Source organism: Schistocerca serialis, chromosome 1, assembly GCF_023864345.2.
Source record: "Schistocerca serialis cubense isolate TAMUIC-IGC-003099 chromosome 1, iqSchSeri2.2, whole genome shotgun sequence".
Classification (NCBI taxonomy): domain Eukaryota; kingdom Metazoa; phylum Arthropoda; class Insecta; order Orthoptera; family Acrididae; genus Schistocerca; species Schistocerca serialis.
The window spans coordinates 1,174,342,157-1,174,357,743 of NC_064638.1; the positions used below are offsets into that span (position 1 = coordinate 1,174,342,157).

General features: G+C 43.0%; 1 protein-coding gene across 1 annotated transcript in view; it reads left to right on the forward strand.

Annotated features, from left to right (window-relative positions):
• Positions 1 to 443: 443 nt before the first annotated feature.
• LOC126456300 (mite allergen Der f 3-like) overlaps positions 444 to 15,587 on the forward strand; it is a 50,317-nt gene continuing 35,173 nt past the window's right edge. Inside the window, exons 1-2 of the mRNA XM_050092054.1 lie at positions 444 to 584; positions 4,589 to 4,677. Coding sequence (XP_049948011.1) covers positions 444 to 584; positions 4,589 to 4,677 — 230 coding nt within the window. The remainder of the gene's footprint in view (positions 585 to 4,588; positions 4,678 to 15,587) is intronic.

Here is a 15,587-nt window from a genome sequence, read left to right on the forward strand (position 1 = left end):
ATCGCTGCGATTTGTGCAGTTGAACGCTGAACACACTGCAGGTATGTTGACTTTATATTTTCAACTAGAAAAGTTAAATATTGCAGTAATATCACAACAGCTGACACACTTCCAACACAAACAACAGTAACGCTTTCCTAATGTTTTGACTAAGAAGAACATGGCGGCCGAGTTAGCGTTGGTTGCCGCTAGGAGCGCTGTAACTAGTATCTCAGCCACTCTATGAAATTTTAACTCGTTGATTCAGACATACCACTTCAGTGATTTGGAGGAATACATGGTCGAAGTTATATTAGATATCGCACAGAGTGCAGCACTGACAAAAGTTTTTCGGATAAGGTTTTTAAAAAGCAGTTACACTAACATGACATATTAACAGAGCACAAATGGAAATTCATGCAATACAGAGTAAATACGCATTCTGGCACCTGTTATTGTCAACAATGTCCGTACCTTCATTGCATGAAGAACACATGGCAAATGTATGTTCTGTTGCAGGTGGCGCAGTGCAGCGGAGGGTGTCGGTACTACAAGGTCGCATAGTCAACGGCGTCGAAGCCGCACCCGGGGAGTTCCCTCATCAGGTGAGTACTGATGACAAAGAAGCTGGCCAAATGCCTGACTGTGTAACTTACAAGCGCTAAAAAGAGGAAATTCATAGGGCGCAGATTGGGTTGCTTCTTGCTAGTTACTTTTCTACAGTTCAACTTCCCAGTAACAATCTGTTTTTGTCCATCAAAAATGATTTCTTTGAAAGCCTGCGACTGCGAAAACACTTGGTTTGTCTATAAATAACTTTTCTGCTATCACGAAAATCGTGACTGGTAACAGAAAAGTTAATCATAAACACCCCCAGTAACACTCCCCCCCCCCATTGGGGAATCTCTCCGTTACTCAGTAAGGAGAAAGAAAATTTCTCAGCTACCTGTAGGTATACATCCCGTACAGCAAAACTCTTTGGAACTTCAATATTGGTGGCAATGTCGGTACGCTCTGTAGATTGCAACCCAATGTTTGTAGTAAAATAACTAGAAACCACTAGTAAAGTCTGATGTCCAAAACAGTAGAACGCTGGTGAGCGAGAATTCAAGTGAGCAGATATATTTCCGTGCTTTAGAGCTTCCTCACATAAAGCAGCTTAGAGAGAGCTTCTGTTATCTTTAGAGGTTTTTTCTTAACGTAGGTCTAGTAGCTGTGTATCTCATAGGAACAGTTAAGAAGAGAAGAAACACGGAAAGAAAGTGGAACGAATTAAGAAACTGTGTCAAATGATGCACTCTTACGCTGTCCAGCGTGTGTCAGAATGTGATGGAACTAGGACATGTGGAAGTATTCACGACGAACCGTCCATCGGATGGAGATGTTAAGCACAGCAGCGCCGTTAGTATTATTCGAGAGGTGTAGGTTATAAACTGGCATCGGGTTTAAGTCTCCCCCGTATTTCCTTTCCATAATTAGCACACATTTAAGCAACACGTAACAGGGGCGCACCACAGTGACACAAACCACACAGAAGCACGCCTTATTCTGCATAACAGGTTGGTGGAAGACCTATCTCAGGAGCTACAGTGGTAGAGCGCTTGGGAGACAATTTGGCAGGTATAGAATGGAGTGTTCTGCGATTATATATAATACCAGAGACAGGGATTTTTGTGAGAGTGTTCTGAGTACTTCTTCGAAAATTGCTTCGAGCAGCTAGAGAACTAGTTCTCGAATACAAGTTTTCGAATCGGTTAACGTGGGGGAGGGCATTAGAGATTGGAAGGCAGTGGTTGTATCAATGACTACAGGCGTTATAAAGATAAGAAAATTGGAAAAACGTAACTTAGCTAGAGCAACAATTGCACCAAAAAAAATGGCTCTGAGCACTATGGGACTTAACATCTGAGGTCATCTGTCCCCTAGAACTTAGAACTATTTACACCTAACTAACCTAAGGACATCACACACATCCATGCCCGAGGCAGGATTCGAACCTGCGACCGTAGCGGTCACGCGGTTCCAGACTGAAGCGCCTAGAACTGCTCGACCACACCGGCCGGCATAATTGCACAGTATTTGGGCGTCCTACATGAGATATTCAGCCGGCCGCTGTAGCCGAGCGGTTCTAGGCACTTCAGTCTCGAACTGCTCTGTGGCTACGGTCACAGGTTCGAATTCTGCCTCGGGCATGGATAGGTGTGATGTCCTTAGGTTAGTTAGGTGTAAATAGTTCTAAGTCTAGGGGACAGATGACCCCAGATGTTAAGTCCCATAGTGCTTAGAGCCATTTGAACCATTTCGAGATATTCAGCTGCGAGAACGATGATGTGCAGCAAAACTAGATTAAATTCAACAGAATTGTACAATCCGCCTTCTCCCAGTATGTGCTGAGCAAGCGTGTGATGCATAGGAAAGACCCGTAAAGGCTCATTTGCCATAGTTTCAGTTGACAAACAGAAGCTGAACGAAGTCAAAATGAGCACAAGGAGAGCAATGCAAGAAGCATTCAATGAAATATAAGATAAAATTTTGCTAACAGAGCTGCAAAAAATTCCTGGCACATTAAAACTGTGTGCCAGACCGAGACTAGAACTCGGGACCTTTGCCTCAGACGGTAGAGCACTTGCCCGCGAAAGGCAAAGATCCCAAGTTCGAGTCTCGGTCCGGCATACAGTTTTAATGTGCCAGGAAGTTTCATATCAGCGCACACTCCGCTGCAGAGTGAAAATCTCAGTCTGGAAACATCCCCCTGGCTGTGGCTAAGCTATGTCTCCGCAGTATCCTATCTTCCAGGAGTGCTAGGAGGAGGAAGAGATTAGTGTTTAACGTCCCGTCGACAACGAGGTCATTAGAGACGGAGCGCAAGCTCGGGTGAGGGAAGGATGGGGAAGGAAATCGGCCGTGCCCTTTCAAAGGAACCATCCCGGCATTTGCCTGAAGCGATTTAGGGAAATCACGGAAAACCTAAATCAGGATGGCCGGAGACGGGATTGAACCGTCGTCCTCCCGAATGCGAGTCCAGTGTGCTAACCACTGCGCCACCTCGCTCGGTCCAGGAGTGCTAGTTCTGCAAGGTTCGCGGAAGAGCTTCTGTGAAGTTTGGAAGGTGGGAGACGAGGTACTGGCATAATTGAAGCTGTGAGGACGGATCGTGAGTCGTGCTTGGGTAGCTCAGACGGTAGAGCACTTGCCCCTGAAAGGCAAAGGTCCTGAGCTCGAGTCTCAGTGCAACACACAGTTTTAATCTGCCAGGACGTTTTGAAACGTCCCCTTTGAACAATTCTACAAGACTGTGCTTAAACTGACACACAATATTTTGTTAGCGCAACGCAATCTGACTTTCAAAATTCCCTACAAAAGAATGGCCCTGACTAACATTAAACTATACCTTTCACAAATCACTTACCTCACAAAAATCTTCGCTGCTCAAGCTACTGCAATACAGCGAGCGCCACTACTGCCAGCTAAATAAAAGATTCAAACTACTGAAGGCACTAACTACTGATAGGGATAGTTAGCAAAATGAAAGATATTAATAGAGAACAAACAATGTATTTACCTTGATATCATCATATACAAATATAGCAGTTCATGACAAATTTCAAAACTCCGCCATCTCTCTCTCCACATCCACCACTGCTGGCGGCTCACCTCCAACTGCGCAACGCTACGCGCTGTTCACATCCAGCTGCCGCTGCCCAACACTACAATGGCAGACAACAATGTAAACTAGCCACAGACTGCACACAGCACAGCCAGTGATTTTCATATTGAGCGCTACTTACATAGAGAAAACATAAACAGCCTACTTACATAGTGAGCGCTACTTACATAGAGAAAACATAAACAGCCTACTTACAGTTTCATATCAGCGCACACTCCGTTGCAGAATGAAAATTTCATTCTAGATCTGAAAAAATCATTCCCACTTGCGAGAAGCGTTGTCAGGCACATGCACATAATTATAGTCCTAAATCGCTGATGCCACTTTGTAGCAGAATTATGAAACATATACTTCCGTATTATGACATTTTTGGAGAATAAAGATCTCCTATGCAAAAATCAACAGGTGTTCCATAAGAAGAGATGCTGCCAAACACACCGTTGTTCGTCACGAAATCAGTGGTACAGTAGTCATATGCACCCAAGTTGACGCCTTGTTTGTTGGCTTCCGGAAAGCATTCTTTGCAGTTCAGTGCTGTTCTATAGTGAACAAAAGAAGAGCTTACCGAGTATCGGATAATATTGTGATTCAGTTCAGAATTCCCTGCCAGCCTTAACCCAACACATTGTTGTTAACGAGACGAAATCGACGGACGCAAAGGTAAATTCGGCAGTTAAGTCCTCACGCGGAGGTTCATTGGCAGTCGTTCCCCCCACGCGACATTCGCGAGTGAACAGGGAAGGGTCAAACGGATGGTTACACATGAATTACCCTCCGCCACATACCGTAACGTGGCTTTGTTGAGCCTTCAAAACTACCTGCGCATGAAACATGCTCAGTGCGAGAAAGAAGTGAAAATTTGGATTATGGGACTTTTTTATTTGTTCGATGTCTTTTTTGCTGTTTGGAGCAGCTGGGAGGATGTAATACTTTGTGTTTCAGGTGTCGCTGCGGGCCAAAGGATATCACCAATGTGGCGCCTCCATCCTGAACGAGAACTGGGTGGTCACAGCAGCCCACTGCGTCGAAGTGTGAGTAGTTCCTTAAGTATGTAAAATACACCGATTAGTGGCGTATTCCCAGAGAGTATCGTCCATTAAACGCAGGACGTTGTTGGCACCACATTCTCTGTTTTTTCAACATTATTATTTGTAACGCCTGCACTAGCAGGACAGAGCGGACTAAGTTGTGGAAAGGGGCCAAAATGAGTTCCTGTCAGTTGTACTCAACATACAAACTTTACTTATCAACGCACAGTATTACAACAAGGATACAAAACACTTAAAACTTTAATCGACCTCCATTGATTAACTTTAGATCGGCTGTAGACCACACTCAAAATCCAAGAGACAAGGCCTAAACAAGAAATTGAATTACAAGGTTCTTCTGGAGGTTTCACCCAAAAATATTTTCTAAATCTTCAGTCTATACAGGCCAAAGGCCTCAGCAATTTAATTTAAATGGAACTTGGGTGAAGGCCGCATATTAAGCAATAGGGAGAGTTACAATCAAAAGGCAGAAGGCCATATCTTAAAACATTTCATGCAAAAGGGCAAGACAACAACATTAATTTAAGAGATATTAAAAATCAGCTGAAGGCCGCACATCAGCAAATAATTTTTGTATTTCATGAGTTGTAACGATTCTGCGACTGAATAGGAACAGTGCTCAAGTAAAACTAACCATATGGTTGTACTAAAAAGTGAGAACGATGAAATAATTTTACATAATGTGGAGAACTATTGTACAGTTGTATCGAACCATTAGTAATGGAACTTCTGTAAGCCGATCTCCTTATCGACTGGGCATAGTACTTTAATTTTTGCCTTATTACATGTGCATATACAGGGCTATTACAAATGATTGAAGCGATTTCATAAATTCACTGTAGCTCCATTCATTGACACATGGTCACGACACACTACAGATACGTAGAAAAACTCATAAAGTTTTATTCGGCTGAAGCCGCACTTCAGGTTTATGCCGCCAGAGCGCTCGAGAGCGCAGTGAGACAAAATGGCGACAGGAGCCGAGAAAGCGTATGTCGTGCTTGAAATGCACTCACATCAGTCAGTCATAACAGTGCAACGACACTTCAGGACGAAGTTCAACAAAAATCCACCAACTGCTGACTCCATTCGGCGATGGTATGCGCAGTTTAAAGCTTCTGGATGCCTCTGTAATGGGAAATCAACGGGTCGGCCTGCAGTGAGCGAAGAAACGGTTGAACGCGTGCGGGCAAGTTTCACGCATAGTGATGTGAAAGATTCAGTGTTTAAACCTCCTCTACCAAGAAACGTGCCAGAACTGCGAGCTCGCATCAACAATGCTTTCGAACTCATTGATGGGGACATGCTGCGCCGAGTGTGGGAGGAACTTGATTATCGGCTTGATGTCTGCCAAATCACTAAAGGGGCACATATCAAACATTTGTGAATGCCTAAAAAAACTTTTTGAGTTTTTGCATGTGTGTGCAAAGCATTGTGAAAATATCTCAAATAATAAAGTTATTGTAGAGCTGTGAAATCGCTTCAATCATTTGTAATAACCCTGTATATTGTAATTTTTATCTGTGTGTACTACATACAGAACAACCTGATATGGACAAGGGAGGAAATGTACGTTTTAATGGAGCTAATATAGGAATTTCACGCCCTTCCATTTCGTAAACAGTGTGATTTACAAACCAGACACAGCCGACAACTGCCACTGGAGCGCGTTGTGATCGCGTATACCACGTTGGGGCCCACGTACCGTATGCACAAGTCGCACCGTACCTGAGCGTTCAGCAGCTCGTTGAGCTTGACACGCTCAACGTTGACGTTCAAAAGCGCGGTCCGTGTGCCGACCTCTCTAGGAGTGGCTGAGGCGACAGGTGGGCCGCATCAGCTGTGAGGCTAAACCACTCTGGGAGAATAGAGCCGCAGCTCACAGTAAATTTTGGAAATTTGTGGTAAGGTCGTATGGGACCAAACTGCTGAGGTCATCGGCCCCTAAGCTTACGAACTACTAACGTAAACTAACTCACACTAAGGACGACAAACACACCCATGCGCCGGAGGGAGGACTCGAACCCCCCACGGGGGGAGCCGCGCGAACCGTGACAAGGCGCCTTTGACCATGCGGCTACAACGCGCGGCAGCTCACAGTTCATACCGACAATACCGAGCCGCTGCTGTAGCCGAGCAGTTCTGGCGCTTCATTCCGGAACCGCGCGACTGCTACGGTCGCCGGTTCGAATCCTGCCTCGGGCATGGATGTGTGTGATGTCCGTAGGTTAGTTATGTTTAAGTACTTCTAAGTTTAGGGGACTGATGACCTCAGATGTTAAGTCCCATAGTGCTGAGAACCATTTTTTTTAAATACCGAACCACTCACTGACTAACCTGAATTGTTCATGAGACCCAGAAAATATTAGATATAGGCTCCCAGGTAGGTGCCATTTTCCTTGACTTCCGGAAGGCGTTCGATACAGTTCCGCACTGTCGCCTGATGAACAAAGTAAGAGCCTACAGAATATCAGACCAGCTGTGGGGCTGGATTGAAGAGTTTTTAGCAAACAGAACACAGCATGTTGTTCTCAATGGAGAGACGTCTACAGACGTTAAAGTAACCTCTGGCGTGCCACAGGGGAGTGTTATGGGGCCATTGCTTTTCACAATATATATATAAATGACCTAGTAGATAGTGTTGGAAGTTCCGTGCGGCTTTTCGCGGATGATGCTGTAGTATACAGAGAAGCTGCAGCATTAGAAAATTGTAGCGAAATGCAGGAAGATCTGCAGCGGATAGGCACTTGGTGCACGGAGTGGCAACTGACCCTTAACATAGACAAATGTAATGTATTGCGAATACATAAAAAGAAGGATCCTTTATTATATGATTATATGATAGCGGAACAAACACTGGTAGCAGTTACTTCTGTAAAATATCTGGGAGTATGCGTGCGGAACGATTTGAAGTGGAATGATCATATAAAATTAATTGTTGGTAAGGAAGGTACCAGGTTGAGTTTCATTGGGAGATTCCTTAGAAAATGTAGTCCATCAACAAAGGAGGTGGCTTACAAAACACACGTTCGACCTATACTTGAGTATTGCTCATCAGTGTGGGATCCGTACCAGGTCGGGTTGACTGAGGAGATAGAGAAGATCTAAAGAAGAGCGGCGCGTTTCGTCACAGAGTTATTTGGTAAGCTTGATAGCGTTACGGAGATGTTTAGCAAACTCAAGTGGCAGACTCTTCAAGAGAGGCGCTTTGCATTGCGGTGTAGCTTGCTGTCCAGGTTTAGAGAGGGTGCGTTTCTGGATGAGGTATCGAATATATTGCTTCCCCCTACTTATACCTCCCGAGGAGATCACGAATGTAAAATTAGAGAGATTCAAGCGCGCACGGAGGCTTTCAGGCAGTCGTTCTTCCCGCGAACCATACGCGACTGGAACAGGAAATGGAGGTAATGACAGTGGCACATAAAGTGCCCTCCGCCACACACCTTTGGGTGGCTTGCGGAGTATAAATGTAGAAATGTAGATGACTGCTGCAAAAGTATCGTTTATAGTTAGAGAAGACGAAAAACTGGTGGAAATGGTATTCGCGTTTCTGTGTACTTTTCACGTAGCCAGTGCTGTGTATTAAGATGAAAACGTAAGAGACAGTGTTTGGAAGCAGATTGGAGAATTTGTTCAGAGATCAAGTAAGAGTAATACTGTAGTCACTTTTTTTGTATTATTTCTTAGCAATGTGTACTACAATTAGATCAAACTTTATACAACTAGAAATATCTGTTCTGACGGGTAGTACTAACCTGATTGTTTTGCCACGCTACGGCCCCTGCGGGGCGGGGCCGCACAGGGAAACCTTGAAACCTTCTTTACCGGCAAATCGCCACCAATAGCAAGTGGTATTAGACTACTCAAATGGTTCAAGTGGCTCGAAGCACTATGGGACTTAACATCTGAGGTTATCAGTCCCCTAGACTTAGATCTACGTAAACCTAACTAACCTAAGGACATCACAAACATCCATACCCGAGGCAGGATTCGAACCTGCGACCATAGCAGGCGCGTACTTCCGGACTGAAGCGCCTAGAACCGCTCGGCCACAGCGGCCGGCTATAAGATTATTATACAGGGTGTAAGGTGTCAGGCAAATCCAACACCTTCCATGAAAACCCTGACATGATAAGCAAATACAGTAGTATGTCACATAGCTCCGAATAAATCGTGACATTAAATTAACCAAAGTAGTACGAGTAACGAGTGAGCAATTGGGATACCACAGACTAACACAAGAATGCCTAAATGCATGTCATACCTTCCCACCGTGAGACAGACGCAGTTCCGAGGGGAGAAACGAGAACAGAAGCCGAGAGCAGAACCGTGTTAAGCTGGAAGGCCCTACGATAAGGGACAGACAGACACCCACGTCGTCAGCTAACCGCTAGGACCACACCACCCGCAAGTTTTAGCGTGAGACTTTTTCACGTCTCTGTTACATCAAGACCACCCTCCAGCCAATGTTAAAAGCTAGAGCCCTCCAGAAGAACAGTATAGATCTTACGATAACACAAAAAGGGCTACACCACTCGCAAGTTTTAGCGTGAGACTTTTTCGCGTCTCTGTTACGTTAGGACCACCCCCCCAGCCCATGTTAAAAGATAGAGCCCTCCAAAAGAACAGTATAGATGTTACGATAACACTAAAGGACCACACCAGCTGCAAGTTTTAGCGTGAGACTTTTTCGCGTCTCTGTTACGTTGCAAACTTTAAAAACATTGCCCCACCACGAAAAGTATAACGTTTCTCATTCGATAGACAGAATTTTTGTAGGCGGAGCTTAAGGTTAACTTTGAGACCCTGATTGGTCAGATGAAAACATAGCCAGATAATTTTTTTTTAAACCAACTTCGGTAAATTGTAATAAGGAGAAGTTAGGACATCAAGTTGCTTCGGAGACGGCGAGGTGAGCGGAGCTGTGCTGCTCGCCGCCCCCTGACGAACATTGACAAGGTAATGAACGCACACAATGCCGCATTTTTGAGCGCATAAGGCTTCACTCAGAAATGCAGAAGTCTCATCTGTTACATCCCCTTTTTGCGTAATGCTAGTGTCGATCGTCAATTAAAGCTCATGGTGTTCACATTTGCCACTTGATGTAATAATCTGAAACGCGATGATTTTTCTGTTATATAATTATTGAGAAGCCACATCAGCCACTGTAATTTATGACAAGTTAGATAAGTAATTAAAGATAATTGAGGGTCACTGTAGACCATTTTGATAGTTTTCTCTCTTGTGAAACTTAATTTAAACCTAGATTGTAATTCCAGTGGTAAACTTAACTGCTTTTTCGACGTTATTTTACCAGTTAACTAAAAGTAGGAAAGCCTTGAACCCCTTCCACTAAATTTAGTTAGTATTAAGATTCTTTTACAGGGAGTGCAGTGGAGCTGACGCTGAAATCATTAAGTATTTGGTTATATCATCTCACTGAACTCTTCTGAATAAGTATTTGGTTATATCATCTCACTGAACTCTTCTGAATTCTACATGTCATGTGTGGTCTGACGTCTCCTTACCAGCAACAGGTCCCAGGTTCAAACTAGTCAATTCCCTAAAAAACACGCTCAGGGCATCGTTGCGCGAAAGTGGCAGGGAGACACGATATAGAACAAACAGACAACACGCAGAATGTTTAGAAGGGTGATTCAGCGGCAGTGGGTTTTATGCAATCCACAACGCCTTCAAAAACCACGTGCAAAATTTTCATATTCTCTCGCTCCACAAACGATCCTACATAAAATACGAACAGTTCCTTTCTGTAGGAAATTTAATCTTGTTAAATTTTTTACTGGGATATGTTTTCGCTGGAGAGCATGGGTTTCGAGTTAATCAGTAAAAACGCGTTTGAACGTCACTTTTGCAAGTTTTTCTTGAATAACTCGTGGCCTCTAGCAAAAACGTATTTCGGTACAAACTTTATCTACATTAAATTTCCTGCAGAAAGGTTCTGTTCGGTTTTGCTGTAGGACCAAATAGTTGGCGCATTGCAAGGGAAAGAACATGAAAATTTTGTTCGTAGTGTTTGAAGGCACTGCGAGTTGCATAAAACCCATAGGTAGGGGCAGCTGTATCTCTCCATATAATAGTGGCTCTGTTTCATCTATATTATCATATGGTCTGTTGCTGCTCTCCAAGTATCCCTAAGCAGATTTTGCAGACAACAAGTGACAATGATTAGATCCACTGTTATTTCAGGCTCTACAACAATCGATGTATAAAAAACTCGAAAAATACCACTTAATAACGTAAAGATTTTTACAGACACCGTGCGAGAAACGGTAATTAAAAAGTGCTTTCTTGTTGTCGACAATTGCACCTGTCCGAGAATGTGGTAGCACTCAGCTGAAATGCCTCAGAACAGTGGGTAAAACGATGTCAGAATTAAGCAGTTTCCAAGGATGTGGAGCCACAGCGCCACTTCTTAAATGTTACCCTACATTATCCTTGTGAAAAATTCGACTGTCAGCTTCCTTTCTGTCAGAGCCTACATCAGTGAACATGAACGCGTAGCTAGCACCGACGATCGCAAGCAGCGTAATGGAAAAAAAAAAATGGTTTGTGATTCAGAACAGGGGCCCACTATTGGCAGAGGGAAATATTCCCACTTGTTTTCCATCGATAGCTACAACACAGTTTGGGAAATTCCACTTATGTTCAACTTCCTCAGACTTCGTCTTCAGATCATCAGATGAGCGTGCGTACTTAAACAGAGTCTCTAATTTGTTTCTGAGTACTGGCAGCGTGCTTTGTACTATTATGTTGTAACTGTACGATATTCTGAGTGGAAACGCTAACGTTTTAAATGACTCTCTCACTGTCATGAACGTAAAAACAGAAAGAAATTATATTAAAGTTCAGTAAATAAGATCGAGGTGTACAGGGGATTGAAAGTTATACGTAATTGTAATGTTTAATGTGAAATTGGATGCGACTTATTGAGTCACCAATAATTAACACTGACATATTCCACGTGAAGACTGTAAAAGAAGTTGGGGGGGGGGGACGATGTTAATGATATGTGACAGAAAAGACATGTCCGGAAGAACAGGCACCACGTGTTCATATAATTGATTAGCCTCGATGGGCAATGAATCGACCTTTTCAGTGCGTATGCACAAATACTTCCGACCTCCTACAGGAATCTCAAAGTAGCTAGCAGGGAGGACATGACTAGCCACTGCGGATAGATGGCCCTAGATGGGAGTGTGGGTCGGACGACAGGCGTACCGAGACAGTACGCGCAGCTGCAATAAACCGTGTCCAGGTGGCGCAGTGGTTAACGCACCTGACTACAAAGTGGCAGGTCCTGGGTTCGAATACCGGTCCGGCACACATTTTGTTTTGTCCCTGCTGATTCCGCTTAATGTCTCGATGCAGCTAACATCAGTAGCTCTCTTTTGGTTCCTTTCTTCCCCTCCACCTTCAGGTTACATAAAAGACAAAAAAAGAACAAGTAACTGGATCTTCTGCTTCCAGTCAATGGAAATGGAAATGGCCACTGCCTGATGTGCTGACATTTCTTGGCAGAGTGTACAGTAAGAGAAAGATAGATATTGATCACCATTGTTAACTTTCACTCTAAATTATGACATTGTAGTTTCCTTCACTGGAATTAAACTGTTAATTTCATTTCACTTTACAGAAGTACATAGAACATTCAGCTTTCTGATATCAGCATTCGGGAACATAAAGGTGATAAAATCATTGCAGTAGAACATCCTTTGGCAGAGAAATGCCCTTCTTTCAACTAGTAAAACGCAGAAACGATTTGATAAAATTTTAGAACTTGAGGAAGCTAGGCGCATAGAAAGAGAAGATATTGTTAAGAATAGATTACGAAGTCAGTTTATGTCCGTTAAAATAACTAAGACCAGACTTTTTCAAAGAGGCAAAAATGATGTCATTGCAGATGGTTTTCGAGCTGAAAAATCGTAACGAACAAACTGCATAATCATCATCCCCACGTATTAATACTGGGACAAATTTGTCACGACACAATGTGGATTCTACAAACAACCATGCACCTGAATGTAATTAAGCTGACAGAGTAAGAAACACGAGTTCATTGTCAATGTTTTTCATTGTTCAACAACGAAACAAATGTTACATAAACCACTGTATTTTTAAAAGTATTTTGACTTTTCTTACCTTCATGTTACGGCTAACTTTTCATCAGATATTATTGGATACAAATATCAAACTGATGAACCGTTCCTAAGACCTTTTTATGACCAGTCCTAAAACGCAGTTAAGCTGGGTAATATTTAACCTGAAGAACCCACGGAACTTTTGTCGTAATTTAATAAATGATTATTGATAAGTGTGGTGAAGAAACCTTCATTCAAGATTTCCAGTACATAAGTTACTGTTCTTTTCATCTTATTTACTGCTTATTTAAATGCCTTTAAATCTGTCTCGAAATAATGAACTTCATTACTATATCAATATTAATGTTATCTTTCGACTTCGTTAGACCTTTGCTAATCATTTACTGGTTCATTAACAAAACGTTTCTTTAAACACTATTCCAATATAGCTAGTTCTGCAAATAATTATTATTAACATAATTTTTAATTTTTAATTTTGGGGCACTCGGATTGCACAACGTTTGGAAAGGACCCTGTCTAGGTTAGTTGCGAGGATAATTAAATGATGCAAAAGTTCTGGTAAAATTTAGGTTATTATTGCACCAAACAAACACAGTTCACTCTCTGATCAATACGAATACAGTTTCAACCTGCTAGTATCGATGCGGCGGTTGGCGGGCGGCAAGATGGCGAGGCACAGAGCACACATACAACCACAGCTATGGCTCTTCACGTATCGGCACTTTAATTCTTCTTATCGTCGCAATACTTTTCCATTTAGTGCCTATGGAATTCTGCCATGTTGTCTGGGCGTTGGAACGGCATACCCGAGGCTCAGCGAAGCTATGTCTTCCAGGAGAGCCTCCTCGCTCCAGAAGTTGTTTCTCAAACCACTGCCAAACTCCAACTACTACTGAGTCCGTTGTGCCGTGCAGTTCTCACGCGCATTTTCCCGCGCTCGCCTGCCGTCCACCTTTTGCCGCTCCATGACAGACCGGGTATTCACCCGAGGTTTTGCATTCTACATATCCTAACACATTGCCTACATATGGATCAGATGCACAGTTACAATTTTAAACATCTTACAACAGTTTCAACATTTGTTACATTTCAATTCTATTACAAAATTACTTGACATTTGACATAAACATTACTATTCACATTGAAACTCATTTACCGTTTTCTTAGCATAATGGCATGAAACAAAAAGAAATTAAATCAGAACATCAATTACATAAGTGTATCGTAAAATCAGATGAAAGGAATTACTTATATACTTGAAAAAAGAGACAGCATTGGTCGTATATTTTTTACTATTGCAAAATCGATTTTCTGTCACTGAGTGACCATCTTCAGTGCTATATTGTATAACTTAAATTGGGATGCACTGTTGTCACTAAGCTTACGGCAATCACATAGACTGAGGTCGCTGTTTAAGTTATACAATACACAATATAGCACTGAAGTTGGTCACTCAGTGACAGAAAATCGATTTTGCAATAGTAAAAAATATACGACCAATGCTGTCTCTTTTTTCAAGTATACCTGTTATCTGGTCGTAGTGCACAAGACAACATGGAGTCGCCAATCAATTACTTATATGTTCAGTAGTACAGAGTCGTTGTTGTTACAAACTCACCCACATGAAACACAGGTAGTTCGGCCTGCTAGGCGACGCGGAAGGAAGGCTGGTCCCAAAATACGGCCGCCACTTATCTCGGCCCAGACGTTCCGGCTGCACCGAAGCTGATGATTCGCTGTCTCCATACCATGGGGGTTCTACACACTATCCCACAGATGACTATTTTGAAGATACCACTCTGCGTAAAGGTGGCCTCATCTGTGAATAGGATGGATACACAAATCCCGGAATCGTAGTTGCCTGGTGAAGAAACCTGTCACAAAACTGGTCCCAATGTGGAATGTCTGTCGCTTGTGAGCCCTGCACACGCTTTAACTGATAAGAGTAGTAGCAATTATCATGGAGAATGTTTCACACGGTTGGCTTATCCCGTACTGCGGGCCAACTGCTTGGTACTGACACGGTGGTCGCCTTCCACAGTGTTAATCACATTATCCACTAAGTCGTGTCCGAACATTTTGGGTACGCCCTTCAGGATTTTCTGCTTCCTGAAACGACCCTGTCTCAGACTGCTGCAAACATTGAATGCTGAGGTTGTTGTCGTCGGTGATAGGTCTCCTGATACAACCTTGCTGCCCGTTGCCATTTGCCTTTCCATTAGTAAACGCCATGTAGGCAAGCTCTCGATTCGAATAAGGAAATATTGTGTACAACGCTGTATCACATCCACTACAAGGTGAGTCAGCAAGGGCAGTGAATTGGTCACAACATTACCAACTACTATGGCAGGAGAGGGTGCCAGGGCATGTCGTATGAGGTACTTTACCACCCTTTAGGAGGAAACTATGCATAATGTAACTGTGGCTGCATGGTAGAGAGCGTCTTAAACTGCATTCTCTGTAACAAAGTGTGATTGAATAAATGGTATGAAACGTCCCCTTTTAAACAATTATACAAGACTGTCCTTAAACTGACACACAATATTTTTAGCGCAACGCAATCTGACTTTCAAAAATCCCTACAAAAGAATGGCCCTGACTAACATTAACCCATACCTTTCACAAATCACTTACCTCACAAAAATCTTCGTTACTCAAGTTACAGCAATACAGCGAGCGCCACTACTGCCAGCTAAATAAAAGATTCAAACTACCGAAGGCACTAACTAATGATATGCATAGTTAGCAAATGAAAGATTTTGATAGAGAACA